The sequence below is a fragment of the Pseudophryne corroboree genome, chromosome 1, assembly GCF_028390025.1.
Source record: "Pseudophryne corroboree isolate aPseCor3 chromosome 1, aPseCor3.hap2, whole genome shotgun sequence".
Classification (NCBI taxonomy): Eukaryota; Metazoa; Chordata; class Amphibia; order Anura; family Myobatrachidae; genus Pseudophryne; species Pseudophryne corroboree.
The window spans coordinates 212305497-212318810 of NC_086444.1; the positions used below are offsets into that span (position 1 = coordinate 212305497).

Sequence of the window (13314 nt, forward strand, 5' to 3'; positions counted from 1 at the left end):
ACGCCGCTCTTTCAAACTCCAGATATGTAAATTGCATGCAAACACTTTTAGGGGCGACACAGTCACTGGAGGAAAAGTTGGGGTAGAAAATGAGGCTGGCCACAATCGCAGTAATATCTGCAGTGATACCGGGCGACTACAAAACAATATATAAACAGCGCTACCAGGTGCTAATATTCATATAAATATGTAAATTTTATTAAAAGATATTCAATACCATAAACACATATAATTAAGATCAAAAAAATCAGATGAATAAAACAAGCCTCATATGCCAGTGGTATGACCAAATAGACTTTCCATGGACTCTTTATAAAAGGCCAAGTGATGATTGAAAATGTTCCAATGCTTTATGATAATTACCAGATCCCAAATGGAAGAAGGCAGGGTATTCCACCTAGCGCGGTGATGATGATTCTGTCCTGCGCAAATGTGAATGGTGGTTCTCCCCTTTTGTTAAATGTCCACATGTATGGATCGGTCTCCGGATAGATGAATGTTAGATGGGTCAGAGCTCTAAAGACCACTGTGGGTCATCCCAAACATCTGTATCCAAATTTAGGAAAAGCAATGGGTAATCAGTTCCATGAACTCACTGGCCTTAGCGACGTCCTGGTCATAGGCTGGCAACCTATGACCAGGACGTCGCTAAGGCCAGTGAGTTCATGGAACTGATTACCCATTGCTTTTCCTAAATTTGGATACAGATGTTTGGGATGACCCACAGTGGTCTTTAGAGCTCTGACCCATCTAACATTCATCTATCCGGAGACCGATCCATACATGTGGACATTTAACAAAAGGGGAGAACCACCATTCACATTTGCGCAGGACAGAATCATCATCACCGCGCTAGGTGGAATACCCTGCCTTCTTCCATTTGGGATCTGGTAATTATCATAAAGCATTGGAACATTTTCAATCATCACTTGGCCTTTTAAAAAGAGTCCACGGAAAGTCTATTTGGTCATACCACTGGCATATGAGGCTTGTTTTATTCATCTGATTTTTTTTGATCTTAATTATATGTGTTTATGGTATTGAATATCTTTTAATAAAATTTACATATTTATATGAATATTAGCACCTGGTAGCGCTGTTTATATATTGTTTTGTTTTGCTTCATGTGGTGACGGACTATCACCTTAATCAAACAGCTGCTCTAGGAAAACAGCCCTGTTAAAGCACCCAGAAAGAATATACTAATTTATTAGTATATTTTTATTAATATTTTTTGATACCGGGCGACTAGCCCAATATTGTGTTGTCACACATAAACAACATGTTGGTAAATGTGGAATTAGCTCTACTGGCCTATATATGTGAAAATCTGCTGAGGGCACTATCCCAGTGTTGCAGGAAGAGAACAGACCAAGGCCCTCATTCCGAGTTGTTCGCCCGCTAGCTGCTTTTAGCAGCGGTGCAAACGCTAAGCCGCCCTCTGGGAGTGTATGTTAGCTTAGCAGAAGTGCGAACGAAAGGTTCGCAGAGCGTCTACCAAAATAAATTGTGCAGTTTGAAAGTAGCTCCAAATCTACTCCTATCTTGCGATCACTGCAGACTGTTCAGTTCCTGATTTGACGTCACAAACACGCCCTGCGTTCAGCCAGCCACACCTGCGTTCTCCCAGGCACACCTGCGTTTTTTCGAACACTCCCAGAAAACGGTCAGTTTCCACCCAGAAACGCCCTCTTCCTGTCAATCACTCTGCGGCTGCCATTGTGACTGAAAAACCTTGCTACAGCCTGTGTAAAACTACTTCGGCTGTTGTGAAAGTACGTTGCGCGTGTTCATTGCGCCGCATACGCATGCGCAGAAGTGCCACTTTTTTGACTGAACGCTGCGTTGCGACCGAAAACAGCTAGCGAACAACTCGGAATGACCCCCCAAGTGACAGGATAGCACCTTGCGTGGCCAGCTTTACCCTTTGTATCTTCATAACCTTTGCCATGCCCACTACCTGCATTAGTGAGTGTCTTAGCCAGATCTTTCGGTCATAACTCCCAACATTAGCCTCCTCATACAAAATGGTGTCCTTTTACCCTCCTGGAATTACTACTTGCACCTGCCTCTGGTGAGCAGGGACAGACCACCCAACTAGGGGCACTGTCTACTAGGACATACCTCCCAACATTTGTGAAATGAAAAGAGTGACGTTTGCACTGAAAAGCGGGAATGGCGTTGAAGGAAATGCCGTACCCACAAGTCACTCCCCTTCTGTTTTCGTCAGGCTGGGGGCATGCCCAACAATCCGGGACCTGCTGAAAACCTCTCCCCAGTGAATAGATGACACGTGCATAGCATCTATTCACTGCTTGCTATGCTAAGCAAGCAGAGCAATGGGTGAGAGGAGGCCGCCCAAGCTCCCCACTCAGTTCAGAAAGAATGGAACATCTCTATGGTTTACATAAAACGTCTACATTGCTAAAATTAGATTTAAATCAGTGTAAGGCAAATTGAAATGAGCTGCACTGGGTGCCCATGGTACAAAGTGGAAGGTGTGCGAATACATGAATGCATGGCCAAAGGTTTTTAATACCACTTTTACTTTAATACCACTTTTACCGCCAATTTGTGTACACAGGTGCTTCCCAGGTGCGACGCGGCTTGAGACCCCTTCAGACTTGCGGCCTCATCCAGCATATTGCCGGGTTGGTGACGTCACCGCTGACACGCTACCGGAGGCGGTGCTTGGAGATTATCATCTCCAAGCATCGCCTCCTCCTATGCAGAGAACGGGTGCCAGGTCACCTTGACCCAGCTTACCTGTTCACACTGCACCACATACCGGGTCGATTCCGGATTCAACCCAGGTCGAGGCCTGGGATGAAATGCCGGGACGTTGGACCCGGGATATTCTTCCAGGACCCTTTCACACTGAGCAAATTCCCGGATTGATGTGCTTTCATGTGCAATAATCCGGTAAATATTTGTCAGTGTGAAAGGGATATAACATTCTACACTTATGCTGGGTACACACTGTCAGATATATCGTGGCCGTGTCAGCGGGTGTGTTACCCTGATTGGTCTGAACGATATCATTCACAAACCTATTGCGTCGGCCCTGCTGCAGAGCCGATGGTCGATATATCTGGGTTGTCCGTACACTTACTGCAGGGGCCGTTGGTGATTGATAACACAACTGGGCGGGCACAAGTAAATGCATGTTCAGTTGTGACATCAGCCTCAACACATTGGGCCGACAATCGGTAACTGAGTATGCACTAGCCGATTGTCAGATAGGTCGGCAGATCGCCGGACAGCCGATCCGATGGCCAAGTGTGTACCCAGCTTTAGATTTTAATGTACATTACAAATACAAGGATAGTACTTGCAAAAATCAGAAATCCTTTCAGTAGCTTGCACATGTCCTATAAGGTTGAGTTTACCTTGGGGCTAAAATATAGAAAAACAAAGTATAAAAGTAATAAATGTAATCATGCTTTTCATTATTTACACTATATCAAGTCAATATGTGATTATACATTACAAGTGCTTCATAATTCTAAAGCAATGCTCTGCCTCTAATTTCTATATGCAAACATTATACAGGTGATAAGTGAAAATATCTCAAATAAATACAGTTTTTCTTACCTTAATACGAAAATATTTTCCCTGGTTAGTAAACATGCGTTAGGCTAGGGAATATTAATCTGTACTTCAGCACATTAACAGGAAAACGACACATTGTAGGTGGCAGTTGTCAACACATTCCTGGAGCAGCCGTGAATGGACACTATTATGAGAAGTCTGGAAAAAAAAAAAGTTGAGTACATAGTTCAGTTCACATAGTTTACTAGTGGCTTCCTCTTGGATGCTGGATAGCATGTAGAAACATTACTTTAGGATAGCTGGAACATGCCAGAATTTTGTCAGAGTAAAATTATTTGGAGGACCACCCATAAATAATAGATTTCACACTGTACAAGCCAGTTATTGCAGGGGCTACGTGCCTCCCAAAGTTTCCACTAGTTAATTCATGTCATTTATACCCCTTTCAGACCGTCAGCTATGAACACGGGTTATTGGCACATGAGCGCGCATAACCCTTGTTCATGTGTGGTCTGAAAGGTGCCAGGGGAAAAATACCGGGTTGAGCGACCCGGTATTTCAACCCTGGTAGCAAGCAGGGTTGAGCTCGTGTTCAACCCGGCTCGCTGTGCGGTGTGAACGGGAGCCGGGTCGATATGACCCGTTTCCCGTTCACTGTGTGTGTACGGGCGGCGCTTGGATCTCCCGTGTCAGGCTCCCGAGAGCGACCCGCCTCAGGCAGTGTGAAAGGGGTATTACTCATTGCACAGAATTTTAACTAAATGTGTAACAATGGGGTCAATTCAGTTAGCTTGCCCCCGCGAGTCCGTGTGGCTATAGCCCGCACTTACAGTAGCTCCAGACTCAGTGGGGTAAATTTAGCAAAGCTTCGAAAACAGAGAATTGGTGATGTTGCCCGTAGCAACCACATAGATGCTGTCTATCATTTTCTAAAAGGCAATAGAGAAATGATAGACAGTATCTGATTGGTTGCTATGGACATCAACATCTCTGTTTTAGAAGCTTTAGTAAATTTACCCCCATGACTGGTGTTTCCAGCCCCATAGGGTCTTTTACAAAAATCCTCACGTGTGGGGTGAGATCAGACGGCAAGGTGAGGGGCGAGTTGAGGTGCCTTTACTAGTGTTTCCAGGCTGTCGCAACATCAAATCGCCCCCATCGCAGCTTACTGAATCGAACCCTATAAGTTCAAATATGAAGGAAGAAAGAAAATAAAGTTATATGAAAGCCTTGTGCTGCATTACCCTCTTCGTAACAGAATCACAATATTCAGAAATTATTGCAAATAAACATATGGATGGCTCCCAACATCTTTGTCTGTTAGATGTATAAATGAGTATTCAGCCAGCAGTGATTTCTCACTCTCAGTACATGGCAAGGCCATGAGGACTGCTGCCTTTTCACTTACGTGTTTTTTGTAAGTCTACTGAAGATCCCTGTATTAGTCAGAAGGGGCCCTGGGTGTTAGAAGGAGGAGTAGGTGGGAGGCTTCAAAGCAGCCTTATTCCTGCCCACTTCCCTCTCTCAGCCAATGACATTTGCTGGCTGACTAAGGTTACATTCCGATTTGGAAGCCTGGACAACACCACGTTCATCATCCTGCAATGAGTACAGGAACTTTCACCTGGTCTCTGTGCTGGCTCAGTGGTTAAGTTACCCGACCTGATACACACATAAAAACAGATGATCATCGTCTTGTGACTTTTAGCAGTAGTGTAACGATCATGCAGCTGTATCACTATTAGCAGTAATGTACCTATTATACAGCTGTGTCACTATCAGTGGTGTAATTATCATAGCTGTGTCACTATTAGCAGTAGTGTAATTATAGTCTTAGCAGTAATGTACTTATTTATTTATTAACAGTTTGTTATATAGTACAGCATATTGCGCTGCAATTTACAGTTGGAACAACAGTACAAGAATAAAACAGGGTAATAACAGACAGACATAGAGGTAGGAGGGCTCTGCTCGCAAGCTTACAATCTATAGACTTATCATGTAGCTGTGTCACTATTGGCAGTGGTGCACTTGTCATGCAGCTGTGTCACTATTAGCTGGAGTCTGGAGCTACTGTAAGTGCGGGCTATAGCCACACGGACTCGCGGGGGCAAGCTAACTCGCGGGGGCAAGCTAACTGAATTTACAGTTGGAACAACAGTACAAGAATAAAACAGGGTAATAACAGACAGACATAGAGGTAGGAGGGCTCTGCTCGCAAGCTTACAATCTATAGACTTATCATGTAGCTGTGTCACTATTGGCAGTGGTGCACTTGTCATGCAGCTGTGTCACTATTAGCAGTAGTGTAGTTATGTACAGTAACTGAGTGGGATATGTACTATAGTGGCACATATTGTGCCATTATAGCTCCTCCTGCTTCGTCTCTTTACCTTGGTGAAACAGGAAGGTACATCGACGAGATATAAGAACAACTCTGGGGTGAAAACTCCCCCCTCCGGCGATCCCTGCCACAGCACATCAGCTTAGTGCTGATGGACTCTGTCTCTCCCCTCAGCCAGCTCCAGGGCGCATGCGCGAGATCTCCTACCGTTCATACATTGCCCTGCATATCACCGTGCAATCTTACAGATAGCAATGCCGGTATTGACAGGGGAGCGTAGCGCCCCTGTCACTAAGCACACACCACTGCTGTAATATATGGGGGGTAGCGGTATTAAAGCACATAATGTGCACTGATACTACTTCTCCCTCGGGTTACTACCTCATTCCTTTAATTCTGAACACATATTAATTACACAGGTTCTGTGGCTGATTAAAACCAGGTGAAATGGAGTCTTGAAGTCAGACAGCCACAGAACCTGTGTAATTAGTATGTATCTAGAATTAAAGGGATCCGGTGGTAACCCTACTTCTCCCCCATATCGAAGGATCACACGTTTACCCAAGTAACTATTAGCAGTAATGTACTTATCATGCAGCTGTGTCACTATAAGCAGCAGTGTAGTTATCATGCAGCTGTGTCGCTATAAGCAGCAGTGTAGTTATCATGCAGCTGTGTCACTATAAGCAGCAGTGTACTTATCATGCAGCTGTGTCACTATAAGCAGCAGTGTACTTATCATGCAGCTGTGTCACTATAAGCAGCAGTGTACTTATCATGCAGCTGTGTTGCTATAAGCAGCAGTGTAGTTATCATGCAGCTGTGTCGCTATAAGCAGCAGTGTACTTATCACGCAGCTGTGTTGCAGTAGCGGATCTTGCCACGGGCAAGCAGGACTTTTGCCCGGGGCGCCGCCTTCCGGAGGGCGCCGCACCATGGCAAGATCCGCTACTGCTGTGCCCCCTGCTGCCCGCTGTGTCCCCTGCTGGTCCCGCTGTGAAGGGAACTAGACGCTACACGTCTGGTTTCCCTTCGTGGAGAGTACCTTTGCTGTGCGGTGCGCGATGACATCATCGCGCACCGCACAGAATTTCAGCGGCGCTACTCTACTGTACAGGGGGCGTAACTGACCACGCCCCCTGTATGAAGCCACGCCCCTATTTCCCGCCCGGTCGCAAAAAGGGCTAGAACCGGCCCTGCTGTGGTGCTATAAGCAGCAGTGTACTTATCACGCAGCTGTGTCGCTATGAGCAGCAGTGTACTTATCACGCAGCTGTGTTGCTATAAGCAGCGGTGTACTTATCACGCAGCTGTGTTGCTAGAAGCAGCAGTGCACTGATCACGCAGCTGTGTTGCTATAAGCAACAGTGTACTTATCACGCAGCTGTGTTGCTATAAGCAGCATTGTAGTTATCACGCAGCTGTGTCATTATAAGCAGCAGTGTACTTATCACGCAGCTGTATCGCTATAAGCAGCAGTGTACTTATCACGCAGCTGTGTCGCTATAAGCAGCAGTGTACTTATCATGCAGCTGTGTCACTATAAGCAGCAGTGTACTTATCATGCAGCTGTGTTGCTATAAGCAGCAGTGTAGTTATCATGCAGCTGTGTCGCTATAAGCAGCAGTGTACTTATCACGCAGCTGTGTTGCAGTAGCGGATCTTGCCACGGGCAAGCAGGACTTTTGCCCGGGGCGCCGCCTTCCGGAGGGCGCCGCACCATGGCAAGATCCGCTACTGCTGTGCCCCCTGCTGCCCGCTGTGTCCCCTGCTGGTCCCGCTGTGAAGGGAACTAGACGCTACACGTCTGGTTTCCCTTCGTGGAGAGTACCTTTGCTGTGCGGTGCGCGATGACATCATCGTGCACCGCACAGAATTTCAGCGGCGCTACTCTACTGTACAGGGGGCGTAACTGACCACGCCCCCTGTATGAAGCCACGCCCCTATTTCCCGCCCGGGGCGCAAAAAGGGCTAGAACCGGCCCTGCTGTGGTGCTATAAGCAGCAGTGTACTTATCACGCAGCTGTGTCGCTATGAGCAGCAGTGTACTTATCACGCAGCTGTGTTGCTATAAGCAGCGGTGTACTTATCACGCAGCTGTGTTGCTAGAAGCAGCAGTGCACTGATCACGCAGCTGTGTTGCTATAAGCAACAGTGTACTTATCACGCAGCTGTGTTGCTATAAGCAGCATTGTAGTTATCACGCAGCTGTGTCATTATAAGCAGCAGTGTACTTATCACGCAGCTGTATCGCTATAAGCAGCAGTGTACTTATCATGCAGCTGTGTCGCTATAAGCAGCAGTGTAATCACACAGCTGTGTTGCTATAAGCAGCAGTGTAGTTATCACACAGCTGTGTCACTATAAGCAGCAGTGCACTTATCACGCAGCTGTGTTGCTATAAGCAGCAGTGCACTTATCACGCAGCTGTGGTGCTATATGCAACAGTGTACTTATCACGCAGCTGTGTTGCTATAAGCAGCATTGTAGTTATCACGCAGCTGTGTCACTATAAGCAGCAGTGTACTTATCACGCAGCTGTATCGCTATAAGCAGCAGTGTACTTATCACGCAGCTGTGTCACTATAAGCAGCAGTGTACTTATCACGCAGCTGTGTCGCTATAAGCAGCAGTGTAATCACACAGCTGTGTTGCTATAAGCAGCAGTGTAGTTATCACACAGCTGTGTCGCTATAAGCAGCAGTGTAGTTCTCACACAGCTGCTAGGGTAGGATAACAGTACTTTTTGGGGGGCTGTCGGTTTTCTGATGGTTAGGATGCCGCTGTCGGTATTCTGACCGATGGCATCTCGTCCACCGGTATATCATACTAATACTTACCATACTATCCCTTCAGACAGGTACACCCATGAATTACACAGGCTCTGTGGCTGATTAAAACCAGGTGAAATTCGGGCTTGAAGCCAGCCAGCCTCAAACCCGTGTACATCAAGCATGTCCCCGTTTAAAGACATACAGTATGTCAAAAGCTTATTAAAATGTAAACACCTTGACAATGTCAACTTACAAAATGTTGAAATTGTCAGAATGTTTACAGTAGCATTGGGACATGTCAGCATATTGCCAGTCACTATAAATTAATTATGAATGTCGACATGATGCATGTTGACCTTATATACCAACCCCCCCATCCCCAACAGGTCATGTTTTGAGGATTTCTTTCTGACCCAGCAAGATAGATAGACTCATCTGTGCTGTGGAGGACTGAAAACAAAATCCACAAAATATTACATGTTGGCAGTACCTGAGTAGAACTGGGGCACAGGGCCAGATTAAGCCTTGGAGGTGCCCGAGGCACTTAAGACAGGGGGGGCCCCGATGGAAGGTGGAGGATGTATATTAACTTGTGCAGACCTCCCAACATGTCCCTTTCCAGGAGGGACAAAATGCTCTCTACCTGGACTTCTCACTTAATAAATGATGGCGTCACTTGTGTTGAACTATTTAATTGATAAGAAAGGTATTTCAACACAGGTGATTGCAATCATAAATTAAGAAGGAAGTCCAGGTAGAGAGCATTTTGTCCCTCCTGGAATGGGTCATGGTGGGAGGTATAGAGTGTGTATATTAAATTTAAACCAATGATGTATATTAGTTTGATTATTCCTGGGTACTGTTTATAGCTCCACCTAATTGAAAGACAACTATTTTAGAAACTTTTCTTGTAGTGGAACAAAGACAACTTAACCATAAAATGCACATAGAAAAATAAAATAATTTATCTTGTCACATGCAAGAATAGCAACAGCCTCTGTACTACTTACACACTGGGACAGGACTCAGGACTACTTTCTGTGTATGTCTCTATCTCTAGACCCAAATGGTTTAGTTGCATAACAGTTTACACAGGACTCAGACACCCTGGCGAGGAGGGGGAGGAGGAGAAGTTGGGATCCATGTGTCACTTACAGCTCTCTCCACCCTCCTATCTCTCCTCTGGTCAGAAAGCTCTGTCGGTAGCTCATGAAACATGATATTCCTGGGTCTCAACCTGCACTGCGTACTGTCCTGGTCGCATTCCAGCTGCTAGTTCTGCTGCTGCTTAAGAGGGACAGCTAGTGATGTCAGTGTACTCTGGCTGGGGGTCCCCTGACAAAGGGGGGCCTGGGGTATAGTATGCCCTGCATCCCCTCCTTAATCTGGCTATGCTGGGGCATATTGGCAGTACATGAGAACTTTGGACATGCTGACAGTACCTGGGGACTCGTGCATGTTGGCAATACCTGGGGACTCGTGCATGTTGGCAATACCTGAGGACTGGTGCATGTTGGCAGTAGCTGAGAACTGGGGCATGTTGGCGGTACCTGAGGACTGGGGTATGTTGGCGGTACCTGAGAACTGGGGCATGTTGGCAGTACCTGAGAACTGGGGCATGTTGGCAATACGTGAGGACTGTGGCATGTTGGCAATACCTAAGGACTGGGGCATGTTGGCAATATCTGAGAACTGGGGCGTGTTGACAGTACATGAGAACTGGGGCATGTTGGAAATACCTGAGAACTGAGGCATGTTGACAGTACATGAGAACTGGGGCATGTTGGAAATACCTGAGAACTGAGGCATGTTGGCAGTACCTGAGGACTGGGGCATGTTGGTGGTACCTGTGAACTGGGGCATGTTGGTAGTACATGAGAACTGAGGCTGGTTGGCAATACCTGAGGACTGGGGCATGTTGGCGGTACCTGTGAACTGGGGCATGTTGGCAATACCTGAGAACTGAGGCATGTTGCCAATACTTGAGAACTGAGGCATGTTGGCAGTGCCTGAAAACTGGGGCATGTTGGCAGTACATGAGCACTGGAGCATGTTGGCAGTACCTGAGAACTGGGGCATGTTGGCAGTACCTGAGAACTGGGGCATGTTGGCAGTACATGAGAACTGGGACATGTTAGCAGTACATGAGAACTGGGACATGTTGGCAGTACCTGAGAACTGGGGCATGTTGGCAGTACATGAGAACTGGGACATGTTAGCAGTACATGAGAACTGGGACATGTTGGCAGTACATGAGAACTGGGGCATGTTGGCAGTACCTGAGAACTGGGGCATGTTGGCAGTACATGAGAACTGGGACATGTTAGCAGTACATGAGAACTGGGACATGTTGGCAGTACATGAGAACTGGGGCATGTTGGCAGTACCTGAGAACTGGAGCTGAGAGACCAGCAGTGGTAGGACGGCGGGAGTGTGTGTGCCGCGTCTCCCACCCCCGGTACTGCGTGATAGGAGTAGTACGGAAGCGCTGCAGAGCTGCTGCCCGGCCCGGACTGGCATAGACAGGAGTGTGACTGGGAGGCGGGGGCTGTGCGGTCCGACCGCTGTCACTGGGGCTGGAGGAGGAGGGGGAGGGAGCGGTGCAGGGCCTGGGAGACGCCCAGTGAGCCGCAGCAGCCTCTCTCTCCTTCCCTCCCTCTTCCTGCACATCATCATCACACTCTCCCCCGGACCTGCCTGCTGCTGCCGTACACCCGTCTAACCATCTCTATCTCTCTCTCTCCCCGTGTCCTGTCTCCCCGCTCCCCCCGTGTCCCGGCTCCTCTTCCCCCGCTCCTGTCCTCTCTCCCCCCCGCTCCCATTGTGATCTGTGTCTCCTGGAAACTTTCCCGCGGCGGCCGCTCAGGAAGAGGAGAAAGCGAGCCGCCCGGTGCGCCCCCAGCCAGCGCTGCCAGCCTTGCCCTGTGCCCCGGAGCCCGGCACTGCGACCTGAATGGATGGGTATGGGGAGAAGGGCCGCACTCTGCTACCCCGGGGCTGACCGCCGCGGCACGCTGGGCCCCCTGCACCTCCTCCTGCTGCTGGCCCTCTGGGGGGACACAGGTAAGCAGCCGCCTTTGTTACTTGTCAGATGCATGATGTGACCTGTGACAGGTCTGATGTCTGATTTATTATGTGTGTCCCGCAGCAGGAACCCCCGCCATCCCTTATCTGGTTCATTAAAGTGCATTTGGGAAGTTTCTGTAATAATAATGAAGGTTCTGTTTATTAAGAGAATGTTTACTTGTATTATATGCATTCCGGTACTGGAGGGCCGCACAGTGCTGCCTGTAATAGTGGCCAGTATGGGCGTCCTGCAGATGGTCCCTGAGAGTGTCCCAGCAGGGTGACAGCACATCATCCAGGCTCATCCCCTAGCTGGTCATTCTGTCACTAGCTTCATCTGGAACCTCAGGCCCATCTCATCTTAATGCTTACACCCCGGGCAGAGGCGTTCTTATGCGGGCACTCACTCCAGACCTCTTATTGATATTTTTTCATTTTATCCTGATTATTTATTGATAAAGTGCCAGCATATTCTGCGGTTATAAACAATATGACGTGCATTCAACTTCTGCTCAAACCGGGGCACGGGCCTGGCTTGTGATCTGCCAACATTTTGTGTGGACAGAGTCACAGACTCCAAGTATTAACAATTACATTTTTAAACCTTTTTTAAGGCCATGTATTTATATTTCTCTAGCGTAAATATTCATGGAATAGACCTGATGGGGCCTAGGGCATCTCCATTCTCAGATGTTAATCATGGTTAAGAAATGATAAAAATTATAAAATATTTATATTTGTCACATGAAGTTAGCAAAGATAGAGGTAACATGATGTGGAAAATAATTAGAATTCTGGAACTGGCACCTTTTGCCCAGGACGGAGTGATGACTTGCTTTGTAGAGTGTATAAAAAGCTTGGAGTTTAAAACAAAAAATCAAATCGGTGTTTTTACTGCTGAGCTTATTATCCATAAGGGTACATTGTACACGATGACTCTGATGGCTAAACATCTGTGTCTTGTACATTAGATGAGGTGTGTAATAAGTCTGATGCCATGGACCGGCACAGCTGGTGGGCAGCCCCAATGGTGTGTCTGTGATCTCAAGGTTGCCGTACATTTAGGTTTCAGTATGATGATTAACCAGAACTCCTCCATGCAGTGTGTTAGGGTCAGAGATTCACCTTTGTTTACCCAGTACCTGATTTAACTACTATAAATATAAAAAATCTGCATTTCACTATTCACACTATTATATATTATTAGTTTAGTGATTATTCCTTAATATTGCAGAGCTATTAGATAATGTGCGTTAGCAAAACTCCATAAAAACTTCAGGGCAGATGTTCTCCGCATCATTCCTGGCACACTGTACTGCAGACAAGAAGGAGTTAAGTCATCTCCGTTTGGTATATGGTGTGTAATGATCCAGATGTCTTTTTTTTTTTTTTTTTCTTCTTCAACCCCCCCCCCCCCCCCCAATTCCTTTCCTGGTGTTTGCTGAGAGTCAGGCTGAGATCAGATTTCTAGCTTCTACAAGGAGAAAGGGGAGCCTTGTGCTGATTCTGCTATGGATGGCAGTTGGAAAGAATTTAACCCTTGCAAGACGTTTGCTGTAATAGACTGTTTTCAAGCTG

At 47.0% G+C, this 13314-nt stretch overlaps 1 protein-coding gene and 1 long non-coding RNA gene across 5 annotated transcripts in view; one reads left to right on the forward strand and one right to left on the reverse strand.

The window, feature by feature from the left end:
* LOC135061533 (uncharacterized) overlaps window positions 1-11217 on the reverse strand; it is a 95552-nt gene extending 84335 nt beyond the window's left edge. For all 3 annotated transcript variants that reach the window (XR_010247926.1, XR_010247920.1, XR_010247914.1), the window contains exons 1-2: window positions 11058-11217; window positions 3595-3750 (exon numbers count right to left, since the gene is read on the reverse strand). This is a non-coding gene — a long non-coding RNA (uncharacterized LOC135061533). The remainder of the gene's footprint in view (window positions 1-3594; window positions 3751-11057) is intronic.
* The window catches only part of RGMB (repulsive guidance molecule BMP co-receptor b), a 79658-nt gene that overhangs the window by 9875 nt on the left and 56469 nt on the right, over window positions 1-13314 (forward strand). The window contains exon 3 of one of the 2 annotated variants that reach the window (XM_063964062.1): window positions 11537-11733. In XM_063964062.1, the coding sequence (XP_063820132.1) occupies window positions 11537-11733 (197 nt within the window). Of the gene's footprint in view, window positions 1-11318; window positions 11734-13314 lie in introns of those variants that run through there. The other variant, XM_063964063.1, reaches the window with a different exon arrangement.